Genomic DNA, 13,400 nt, shown 5'->3' with positions numbered 1-13,400 from the left:
TTGATATTCAATACTTATATTTGTTTTGGTGGGATAACCACATTCACCTGAGTGGTTTGGATCTGGCATCAGAGAATAAGAGTCCAAGAGGTCCTTCCAGGTCTTGTCCTTATTTTGTGTGATTCTTGACATTTTCTATTCTAATCTTCTATTCTAAGAGAAAACAATTGACTTATTTTTATTGGACTGATGACTTGAACTGGTAGAGCATATTCTACTGGAATAACCATTTGTAAATTAATTGCCATGTAAATACTTGTCCTTAGAGCTAACTGTTTAAGTATTTCTATAGCTGCTATTCTGGCTCTGCAACATCAAGTCATGGAAATAAACTAATTAAATAAAATATTTTCAGTCTGCAGAAAGACTTCTTGATCCTTCTGTATAGCACTGCTCTAACTGTAGTGACAAAATCACTTTGTAAACTTACGTTTGAGTAAGTGGCAAAGTCTTTCAGAGAGAGGACAAGGACACACTTAGGTATGGCAGTGACAAGGTAATGAAGAGCTCACTCTTCCTTCTCTCCAAGTTGCTAACATCCATAATTCAGTACTAGGAAAATTGTTTTGTTATCTCGCATTTTCCCTCAAATGTGATCTAATAAGATGACCCATATATTTTCTCAGTAGGTGATCAATATTCTCATTCACATGCTTAAAACAATGATGAAAACTTAGTCACCTCCATATAGAAAAATATGGTCTCCTGGTAAGTTAGTTATTTATTGCCCTATTCTCCAGATTGGTAGAGAGTATGACTATAAATTTGTAGAGGAATTAGTTTATGATAAATTCTCCATACAGAGAAAAAAGTAGAAAATCAAAATGGGTTTCAACTATTACACTGTATTAAGAAAGAACAGATATTATGAGTATGGTTTGTGAAACACCTGACCATAAAAAGGGTGGCTTTTATTCTTAAAATTAACAAAAAAATGCAAATTATATATGATTTATGGTTGATGTCTACTATTGTGTAAATATGTTTGTCTGTCCCCTCCAAAATCCAGGTTGAAATTGAACCCTCAATGTGGCAGTATTGAGAAGTGGTGCCTTTAAGATGTCACTGGGTCATTAGGGCCCTGTCCTCATGAGTGAATTAATCCTTTTGTGGATTAATGAATTAATAGGTTATCATGGGAGTAGAACTCGTTGACTTTATAAGAAGAAAAAGAGAGACCTGAGATAGCATGTGAGTTCCCTCGGCCCCTCACATGTGATAACCCTCACATGTGATGCCAGGTGTGGCCTCAGGACTCTGCAGAGAGTCCCTACCAGCAAGAAGGCCCGCACCACATGCAGCCCCTTGACCTTGCACTTTTCAGTCTCCATGACTATATAAAATAAGTTTCTTTTCTTATAAATTATCCAGTTTCAGGCATCCTTTTATAAACAACAGAAAATGAACTAAGATAATGTCTAATAAGCATGGTTGAATTGTGTCTTTTTATTACATTTTTAATTTATACAGTTTGGTTATCAGGGATGTTGTTACAGTTAAGAGTACCTTAGAGTGTTTCATAGATGACAGAATCATGGTTGAAGGGGAACATACGTATATGGAAATAAAAGAAATATGGATTACAGTAAAATGTTTGCACACTCTAAAAGGACCTGTAGACTTTTTGAAAATAATGAAAAGAGGCAAAAAGGCTCAATATTCAAGATGAAGCTTTTATTTACTTTTATAACACCTTAACTGATTTAAAAATTAAGTTAGAAATTTAAATACTTTAGCTTTTATAAGAAATAGGCATGTATTAATGTTGTCTCTAAGAGCATTGTGAATTCTGTGTTTGAAGCTGAATGTGAATCCTTTGGGTATACTATTTATGACTGGGAAAGCAACTTCCTCATTCAAAGAGAGAAAAAAGACTCATAAAGACTCATAAGGCTTTTTCAACATCAAATAGCTTTCACTAAACAACATTTTGATGAGTTAAGTGTGAGTGAGTCAGGGACATATGGATTAAATTTCCCTTGAAATACACATGGGTTTAAAAATTAAGGGGAAAATCCTGAGCAAAACGCATTTTAGAGAATTCAGAATGTTTAAGAGATATTTTCCCCCTAAATACAAGTATCAGGTTGAATAACTTCTAGTTAGATTCTGTAACTAAAATGAAATAAAAATAAATATGGAGGAACCTTTAAAAAATACTAGTTTTGTTGGAGACAGAATGTTACATTCACCATATCAGCACTGCAATGCACAGAGTTAGGCTTAAGCAGATTAATTTGAATCTATCTGCACCGAACATGCTCTCTCCCATAGTACGTATTCAAGTCAACAGTTACAACAAAATTTTCTGTGCTACTGGCTTAGACTCTTATTCTTTTTTAAAGAACATATTCTTAGACAAACTCTTAGATTTCAGAATTCTGTAGTTTATTTTAATTATGTTTTCCCAGAATCTTGAGTTCTTTCTTCTCATATGCTGTATATTTTTGTTTTATTCTCCTTTCTAGCTCAGTTTGTAGGAAACATTCAATTTATATATAAACAACTTTGCCTCTGGTATCTGGATATTCGAAGTTAGGACACTGAAGGTCTAACTGTCAAGCTGATCATTTCAACTGTCTACTTTAATTTCTTAGGGAAGATACATTATCTGCCATAACTTCCTGGTTATTTGAGTTACCCAGAGGTAGTGGTAGCAGAGCTAATTCTCTTGATGACTTTTTTTTCTGTCACAATCTGAGTTAGTAGATATTCAAAAGATGTTAATGGGTAAGTAAATGGGCAAGTGAACGTAGTCAAAAAGACATTTAGGGAGGTAGAAATGGTCAGCCTTAAGAAAAAGTTGACATAATGCCCCCTCTTCCACCTGCCAGCCCTGTTTTCACCACTGGATACCTGATTTTGTTTTGATCAAGTAGAACAACAGCTATAGAATATGTATACAACCTAACCCAGTTTACAAGAAGAAAAACAGCTTGAAAATACATTGCCCTCTAAAAATCAGGGAAGGTACAACCGGGAACTGTCATGCGCAACAAAGTGGGTCATGAAGGAGATGACTGGTACTTCAGAGAGCCTTTTAATAGATCTCCTCCTTACTTCCGTATTTTTCTCATTCTTAATTTACATAATCACTTTTCTGAATTTTGGATTCTTGGTAAGTGTGTGTGTGTGTAAAGAAATGTAAACCTACCATTATGAAAAACACAAATTAAAAATAAATCCAACTCTTACATTTGAATACTTCTTCCCTGTGTTGCTATCTCCCTGTACTAACTACTTAAAAAAAAAAACAAAGTAGCATTACAATCCATTGGATATAGAACACCTTTTCTATTTGCTAAATTTTTTTTTTTACAGTAACAGTACTTGTGGTATTTTGACGTTATAAATTGGAACTTACAGAAACATTTAGTTAAAATGACACGTTTACCAGAAGCGGAAATGCAATAAAGATTAGCTTAACTTTAGGTGTTCCTATCCTGGAAAATTCAAGTGATGGCTGAATTGAAATTCAGCTTTTGGTATAATTAACTTATACCAAAAAACAAAAGACAAAACAAAACTTATTAAGAGCTATTGAAATTATTTGAATAATTCAGTTAGTATGAGCAGACAGTCTGATAATTTGAGCCCCCAAATATTTATTTCAACAGATCATAAGTTTTGGTTTGTCTTTTGTTTTTTGATATAAACTAATTCAATAATTATCTCAGCTTTCCAGTTTACCTACACAATATTTTTAAGTGGGAACCTTTGAGGGCAAATAATTGTGTTAGGAGATTTCTTCACAGTTCAAAGCTACACAGTATATGAATGCTGTCTTTAAGGGATCTAGTCTAAAAGGACAGAGAAAACATGGAAGAACATCTACAATGCAAGGCTTTATGTGGTATGTGTCTTAAGAATGATACAATCAATATGTTGTGGGGTGGCTAGAATAAAGTAAGACAGATAATAACATGTCTTGGTGAGGATATGGAGAAATCGAAACCCTCACATGCTGCTGATGAGAATTCAGAATGGCGCAGCCTCTTTGGTAAATAACCTAAAAGTTAAATGTGGATTTATTATTTGACCCACTAATTCCCCTCCTATGAATATACCTAAGATAGATGAAAACATATGTCCACATGAAATCTTGTAAAATGTTTACAGCAGAATTATTCATAGTAGTGAAAAGGTGGAAACAACTTGAATGTCCATCAACTAATGAGCTGATATATAAAATGTGGTGTATCCATACAATGGAATAAGTGCCATAAAAAGGACTACATGCGGCCGGGTACGGTGGCTCATGCCTGTGATCCCAGCACTCTGGGAGGCCGAGGCAGGTGGATCACGGGGTCAGGAGATTGAGACCATCCGGCTAACATGGTGAAAACCTCTCTCTACTAAAAATACAAAAAAATTAGCTGGGCGTTGTGTCAGGTGCCTGTAGTCCCAGCTTCTCAGGAGGCTGAGACAGGAGAATGCCGTGAACCCAGGAGGCAGAGCTTGCAGTGCGTGAAGATCATGTGCCACTGTACTCCAGCCTGGGCAACAGAGTGAGACTCCATCTCAGAAAAAAAAAAAAAAAAAAAAAAAGAAGGACTACATGACAAAATATGGAAAGGGCTTGATGACACCATGCTAAGTGAAAGAAGGCAGCCATTAAAGACTATCTATGATTCCATTGGTATAAAATGTCCAGAATAAGCAAATCTATAGAGACAGAAAGTAGATTAGTGGTTGTCCAGGACTGCAAAGGAGGGAACAGGAAAATTGGTGAAGAAAGGCAAATGGTAACAAGGTTTCTATCTGGAGTGATGAAATATTTTAAAATTGATTTTGGTAACAGTTGCATAACCTTGTGAATGAATATACTAAAAAATCACTAAATTGTACAATGTAAAAGGGTCAATTATATGATATGTGAACTATATCTCAATAATGCTACTTCCAAAAAAATGCTAACAAAAATATTATGGAGATGATATGATTGGCCAGTGAATATTTCATCAGTGTTTTAAATGGGTCTAAAAATGCGTAGGGTTTTTAACAGGAGGAGATGGGAGAGGGAGTGGAACAGAGAAATAGAAGGATATTTCAGGTGAAGAAGTTTGGACATTAGTTTGGGCCTATATATATATATATATATATCACCTAATAACAATATATGTATATGTTGCTATTAGTAATAGCATATATATATGCAAACAAAAAATAAAATTATTACAATTTACAGAACTGATCATAAAGCATAAAGAACCATCATTGTCATTAACTCAGAATTCCCTAACTTAGTAAAATTACTAACTTTTGGAAGAAACAATAAGGAACCCATATAAATTCCAATTCCATTATGTAAACTATTTCTATTGTCACTCAGCATATGTGACAGAACTACCATTCTAAAAGAAATGAAATACATTTCATTGGTGGGATGTCATTTTTTCAATTTAATTAAATCCTTCACTTATCAATTTATATAAATTTGAGTTAATCTTGAATTTCAGTTACTCAATAGTTATTTGAAGAAACAACTTGCTAACGTTCAAATTAAAATAGGTAATCAAGATTTTATATTAAAATTCATTGAATTATACCAATTTCAATGTTTTCAGTAAAAAAGTAAATTGAAATCTTTAGTCACATATGGGATTTAGGTACTAATTCACTTTGGCGAATCACTACAAACTAAAAATGCAATTAAAGTAAATTAAGTTAGGTTTTATTAATATAATAATTACTTTATTGATTGGCATACGTCTATATTATAATAATATTAGCCATTTGCTACAGTAATACATAATAAATTGGGTAATTAGTAGTCACACACATTTAACTTGCCTCTTGAGATGAACAGCTTGGGAAGAAAGGGAACTAAAAGTGAAACAGAAAATTGTATGACATTTAAAGCTATAGAGTTTTGTGGAACATTTTGTCTTTATTACAACTAGAAAACTCCAAACAAAATGGAGAAAACATAAGAAAAGGTCAACATTTAAGTAAAATTGTACTAAAAGCAGTCTATCATATTGTTTTTAACTTACCAGATTGATTTGGACCACACATAGACTATCTATAAGCAAAACTAAAATGAATTATTAAACATATTCATATACTTCCAATGTAATGGAACCAGTGTAAAAATTGAGTTATAAACAGAAGATGTCATTTTTACATAATTTTAGAAGAATCTTTAATGATATATACCTACACACACACTCACACACACATATTCAAATATACTATTTGGTATATTTTAGTTTAAACCATATACTATGTATTTGTAAGGAAATACATTATTTTGCATACTTCTTAACGTTTTGCAAGTTACTTAATCTCTTGACCTGTTTATCTTTATTTCTAAAATTGGTGGTAATCATTTCTACCTTATTGGGTTGTTGTTTAGATTAAGTGGGTTACTGCCCACAAATCTGTCTGAACACCTATCCTAACCCTAGGCCTAACTCTTTTTTATTTAGAAAAGTTCACCATATCCATTTGTCAATATTTTCAGCTATAAGGAAAATAGTTTTAAAAACATGAAAATGTAAATATACTCAAGAGTAACTGCTATTAAACAGTTTTCAACAGGCAGAAAATACAGACTTTCCTTTCACAGAAAATGTTAAATCTATAATAGCAGCGTCATTTATATACAGAAAAAAGCTGGTTTTGATGTCTGGCTCCTAGCACTTCATGCAGGCTATTCTTCTTTCTCTCTCTCTCTCTCTTTTTTTTTAATAAACAGAAATTGATCCTACCTTTTGAATTAAAAAAAGAAAAGAATTAATCTTAACTAAATTAGTACTTTTCTCTAAGTTTTCTGTACTAATTAGCATACTTTCTTCTATTTGAATTTAACTTATTATTACATAATGGCAAATCATAAGGCATATCTGCTTATCTGTATGCCTATGTCAGCAAAACAGAGTTTTATAAATAACAGGAAATTGTAGTATGCTAATCAGCAGATTTAGGTTTACCTTTACAATTATAAAAATGATGTATTCTTTCATATCTATTCTAAAAATCTAAGAACTCTAATTACTTTTATATATGTGAAAGTATATTTCTTATACTAATAATACGCAAGCCATTTCATTAAGTTGTCATGAAAAGATAAACCTGTAATTTTTATCTCAGAGACTGAAATAGGCACTTTTTACTTTATGTATTTCTGAGATAGCAAATATATATGAGATTATATTAATGTTATACACAGATTTTAGGATTTCTTGGGTTTGTGTTTTTTATTTTTATGTTTATTTAGTTATTTATTTTGAGGTGGAGTTTCGCTCTGTCGCCCAGGCTGGAGTGCAATGGCATGATCTCCGCTCACTGCAAGCTCCACCTCCCAGGTTCACGCCATTTTCCTGCCTCAGCCTCCCGAGTAGCTGGGACTACAAGCGCCTACCACCACGCCTGGCTAGTTTTTTGTATTTTTAGTAGAGACGGGGTTTCACCGTGTTAGCCAGGATGGTCTCGATCTCCTGACCCTGTGATCCGCCCAGGTTGGCCTCCCAAAGAGCTGGGAATAAAGGCGTGAGCCACTGCGCCCGGCCTGGGTTTTAATTTGGATTTAAGTCTCCTGTAAGGGTGACATTTTCTTTAGGCAGTGTAGCTCTGTCAGGCTACTTAGAATGACATGTTATGAGTAAGACAGACATTATTATTAAACAAATTTTAATTTCTGCAACAGAGATAACCATGATTTGGACAATAATTTCTTAGGGCAAAAACAGTTACGTATTGATGTAACTGCATCTTTAACTAATAGCTGATTTCTTAAACTTAAGAATTCTGGCTTGTAATAAAGTTCTAAAAGTGAATTTTATGTAACCTTGTAACTATTATGTTAGTCTAGATTAATAGGCTTCAGCATTTACAAAATGAATCTATTCTTATAAAATATGCAGAATATTTCTGTGGCCCTTCATAAAACATCCATTCCTTACTTTTCCACGGCATTCAAGGTTCAGAGTATATTTGTGGACTGCTGTTTTTAAAATGAACTCTACAGAGTAGGCAGAGGATCCATACTTTAGGACAGCTGTAACACACAAGGATCCTGCTAGAAGAGTATGAGTTAGGACCAGGTATATTATAGATAGGAACAGGTGTGCTCAATGACAAATCCGTTAAAAGAAATTAGAGGAGTCTTGATTCAGTGAATTGGTCAGGAGTCATATAATTTGATTTTAAATAGTTTATTTCAAGCATATTTTCACTGTTCTTTAGGTGTTTGAACTTAACTTTTTTGGGGGCTTTTTTCTTATAAACATAAATTAATATTAATAATTAGCTACCATTAAAGAAGAGAAATATATAAAGGTTATTAGTCTTCGTTGAATTGTGCCACTGGCATTACTGGGCAGTCTTACAATAAATTTCAAGGGACTATGTAAATCTGTATTAACTAATTATCTTCAGTAGGAACAAAGGACCAGGGAGTCAATCTGAACTGTACAATTATTAAACATCTCTGCTAGCATATATGAATAGGAAAGACAACACATAATATAACAAGGGTCAGAAATAACATTTGTGAATTTTCTATATTCTTTAAGATGAAGAATGAGACCAGCAGAAAAGAAAACACATCTGGGGGCAAACAGAATCAATGACCTTCATTAGCTTAAATTTCCAAATGGCCTCAGATAAAAATCTCTGAGCTACTAAAACAAACCACGAAAACAACAAAACCAAAACTTGAACATTTACTTAAGAATTTGAGGCAAACATTTGGTCATAGACTTAAGAGTACATTTAAATCGAAAAAAAATAGTTTTTATAATACAGAAATGTTAATAATATAGAAATATCTAGGAACTAGCATTAGAGTAAACTTATTAAATATTTTCTTTCTTAATCTAGAAGACGGAGAATAATGTGCTATCTCCAGTTTACAATTAACAGTAACATCTTCTCTTTGAAGATGAAAAGACAACTCTTTCAACCAGTAGAAATAAATCACTAGAGACTTTCATAAAGCCATGCCAGATAATTTTCAGTTCCTTGCAACAAGTGTGATTTTGTGTCAAGAATTATAAATATAAGTCCACCTCTCTATTGCCACCTGCCACCTCAACCTTGTGTGGGCTGCAAGTATAGAACTAAGACTCAGCTACTTTTTGAGACTCTGAAGCAGGAGTTTTTAAGGTGAGGTTGGGGATATAATTCCATGGACTGATTTTCAGGGGTCAGTGATCACTATAACATTGTGTACAGAACTGTATGTGCCTCTTCATGAAGCCATTTGCTTTCATCAGATTCTCAAAGTGGCTTAAAACTCAAAAAACGTTATGGGTGAATACGCTAAGATATCCATACCCCATCTGGTCACTGTAGAATCACATCCAGAATTGATCTCAGACATCTATCACAACAAGATAAACTGAGGCAGTAGGGGAAAGAATATCTGCTGGTGGCTTAGGAATATGAGGCTACAGAACAAAACAGGAGTGGAGAGAGACATTCTTTAGAGTGACAAATGGGAGGAAATGGCAAATTCAGTTGGCACCTGCGTGAAGGACCTATTGGCTCTTAAGAGTGTTGGAGACACATGTAAATCAATGAGCCTGTCATCCTGTCCCACTTCCCAATTATAATATAGGCACTTAGATGTGAGTAACTGATACTATTATTATTTCTTCTATATAAAAAGTTGCTCTTCATTACCTAGAAATTTGATGATATTCATTTATTGCCAGTAACATACACATTACTTTGGGGTCTTGTCTTCAATATTAGAAATGAGATAAAGTAACTTTTTAACATTCGTGTGATTGAGCATTGTTACAACCATTGGCACTCATTCATTTACTAGGAGACAGATTTTGAATTCAGTAGCTTTGTGTTCATTTACAACAAATAGGAAAAACATATTTTAAAATTTACCTGCAAGGTTGTCGATTTCTTTCTCCTGTAGCAGACTGACTGCATCATCGTCTCCTTCCAGCATAAGTTCTGTCTCTGCATTCTGGTTCACTATTGCTTGACTTCTGAATGTTTTCTTTGACTTTACTACATCTTCTTCCGTGCCTAATCACAATGAAAATATAATAATTTCGGTTATTATGATTGTTTCTGCTTATAGTAGGTATTATAAATAATTGATTGCTTTATGATAATTATATGCTGCATTTACATATTACTTTACAATTATAGAACATTGTAACCTTCTTTACCTTGTTTGGTTTCCTGTGAGAAACATGGGGTGTGAGGAGCTGTAATCACTGACCCTTATTTTAAAGATGAGGAAACTACATGCATTTTGGAGGAACCCAGCAATTGCTAATGTTAGAGAAAATAACTCTACCACGTCTTAGGATTGGAAGATCCATGTCTTAGGGCTCTAAGATCAGTGTATGTTGCACAAAAGTCTGTACTTCACCCCAAATTTATTTTCTTAAAATCACACTATTTTACATAATCACACTTTGTCTAAATTAGCTAATCAATTGCTAATTAGCTAATTAGCAGATCATTTTTGAAAGTGGATGAGATAGGTATGCAGAAAACAAAAAACCATTCACATGTGAGGGGAAAAATGATTATCATTGGAAAGTTACAGGAAGGCGGAGTTAGAAATGATGGAGACATAAAAGCTTCTTCATAATATCTATTTCTTTAGCAATTAGTGAAATAAATACTGGTTTTTCTGAAATGATAGCCTTATTTTGCTATATATAACAACACAAAAAGCTGGCCGGGCGCAGTGGCTCACGCCTGTAATCCCAGCACTTTGGGAGGCCGAGGGGGGCGGATCACAAGGTCAGGAGATGGGGACCATCCTGGCTAACACAGTGAAACCCCGTCTCTACTGAAAATGCAAAAAATTAGTCAGGCGTGGCGGCGGGCCCCTGTAGTCCCAGCTACTTGGGAGGCTGAGGCAGGAGAAAGGCGTGAACCCGGGAGGTGGAGCTTGCAGTGAGCCGAGATCGCGCCACTGCGAGACTCCGTCTCAAAAAACAAACAAACAAACAAACACACAAAAAGCCAAAACCAAAACACATGAAAATAAGCAGAAAAACTGAAATATTGTAAATATTGCAAGATTTAACCTGGCATTAATGTGTAAGTTAGAAATGAATGCATATGAATCCCTCAAGAATTTGACTGCTTAACAAATATTTTCATAGTTACATTCAGACACCTGCTTTGGCAGGTGACAATTAATATAAAATTATCTGAACTGAAAGCAACTTTTACAAATGCATACACCACCCACACCCACACAAACACCACACACATGAAATACTTTTATATCACTTGAAGCTGAAATTCCATTTAGAATAAAGCATTGTAATTTACTGTATTCTGTATTAGGATATAGTCTTCAAGGAGCAGCATTAACTCGGAAAACGTCTTCGTATCTCATTTGGTGTGGTGGATATATTCCTGGAAATGGGAGCCTTATAAATCAGTCCTATACGGTGTCGTATTATATTTTTAGGGGACATTACGGTGTTGAAACATAGACAATGGCTCTCCAAATGATGTCATGCCTTTGGTCGAAAGTTTACAATACTTTTGGTCAATTCACCCAGGCCCATACCATAGAACTTCCAACAGTCTATTACTGCCTACTGATATTTGCTCAACCATTGTGCTGTTGTTGTTTGAGACAGGGTCTTATTCTGTCACCCAGGCTGGAGTACAGCAGCATGATCACAGCTCACTGCAGCATCGACCTCCCAAGCTCAAGCAATCATTCTACCTCAGCTTCCTGAGTAGGTGGGACCACAGACGCATACCACAATGCCTGGCTACTTTTGTTTTTGGTAGAGATGGGCTCTTACTATATTCTCAGGCTGGGCTTGAACTCCTGGGCTCAAGTGATCCTCCCACCTTGGCCTCCCAAAGTGCCAGGATTATATGCATAAGCCACTGTGCCCAGCCTCAACCATTTTCTTGCAACTACATCTGGCTGTCATACAACTTGCACTGTAAAATAGTTATCTTTTTTCCTTTTTCTCTTTGCATTTTGCATACTTCTTTTTCTCAGTGAATATAGGCCAATTCTGTTTGCTAAAATATGAAAAAATTGACTCAAAGGCCACCAGAGTAAAAACACATGTTGAGGAACATAGTCACATCACAATACCATTACAGAGTGTCACTGGCTGAGAGGTATAGTCTGTCATCCTAGCTCCTACTGGATAACCACATTTACAGCACATGGTTAATACATACCATAAATGTATAAAGTAATAGATTGTTAAATATATATTTTGATAAATACTTCAGAGACAAATAGTATTACAAATCAATGCTACATTGGAGGGGAGGGGAATTAAATGGGTTCCATGTGTATTGTTCTTTCACTGGCCCACAGATAATTATTATTTCTGGAATAAAAGATTGGGGATAGATCACTGAATGCTTCAGAACCTTATCTTAATTCTATTTGATTTTTGGTAATATAAAGCCAGCAAAAGAGTAATCTTCTGAGGGTAGCTATCTTTATAACTTGTTTGCTTCCTGGGCAAACAGAAATACAGTGCTTGCATCATTTGAGAACAAAAGAGGCAAATCCAATGATTAATAATTCAGAAATCTCTCCTGAGGTCTTCTTAGCTGTATTTCTGGACTTTGCCTGAATACTATTAACTGAACATTTCTCTTACTGAGCTAATTGTCTCTTGCTCCTTCTCCTCCTCGTATTTTGGCCAACCATGTACTTTAGCAGAAACCTAGGAATTCATCCTGCATGGTGACTGCCACGGCCCTAGTTCAGGCCATCACTGTTTTTGGTCTAGAGGGTGTCAACAGTTGCCTTACTCACACCACCTTCCATACTTTTGTCAGAGTGATTTTTATAAAACACAAATAAGTTGAGGATATTTTCCTATTAAAATTATTCATTAACTCCTCCCAATCAAGTATACCTAAAGCAAGACTTAGACTGGAGGATAAAATCCAAACTTCTTAGCATGGCTTGCCAAGGCCTTTTATCCTCTCATTACCAGTTCTGTGTTTTCACCACACCCTCCTCAGCAATATTGGACCACTTATAGCTTCCAAAATATGTCATGCTTTCACATACCTCTTTACCCATGCTAATGTTATTCCCTCTGCAGGGTATGTTACTACCTTTCCTCCTTGGCCTGGCTAATTGCTACTTGCCCTTCAAAACTCACTTGCTTCAGTTGTCTTTCCTAACAAACCCTACCGCACATTCACAGCTTACACATAATTCAACTGCACTGTATAGGTGTTACCTATGATGTGTCTGTCCTCTCCACTAGGCTGTAGTCCCATTTCTGTAGCTTCAGTGCCTGGCGCCCAGCAGTTGTGCCACAAACATGTGCTGAACTGAAGTTCAAGTTCACCCCACCACCCTATTCCCTTCTCTGATTTCTTAAGAGCCCTTGTGTGTTCTTTCCCTTACGCTTCCACCATACCTCTTGAACCCTGCTACTGCAGAATTTACAGGTATTGTAACT

At 35.1% G+C, this 13,400-nt stretch overlaps 1 protein-coding gene across 8 annotated transcripts in view; it reads right to left on the bottom strand.

Annotated features, from left to right (window-relative positions):
- Positions 1 to 13,400, bottom strand: part of NBEA (neurobeachin) — a 741,630-nt gene that overhangs the window by 225,233 nt on the left and 502,997 nt on the right. For all 8 annotated transcript variants that reach the window (XM_005585622.4, XM_065533144.2, XM_065533146.1 and 5 more), the window contains one exon: positions 9,850 to 9,993. In XM_005585622.4, coding sequence (XP_005585679.2) covers positions 9,850 to 9,993 — 144 coding nt within the window. The remainder of the gene's footprint in view (positions 1 to 9,849; positions 9,994 to 13,400) is intronic.

The sequence above is a fragment of the Macaca fascicularis genome, chromosome 17, assembly GCF_037993035.2.
Source record: "Macaca fascicularis isolate 582-1 chromosome 17, T2T-MFA8v1.1".
Classification (NCBI taxonomy): Eukaryota; Metazoa; Chordata; class Mammalia; order Primates; family Cercopithecidae; genus Macaca; species Macaca fascicularis.
This window is presented reverse-complemented; position numbering and strand designations above follow the sequence as displayed.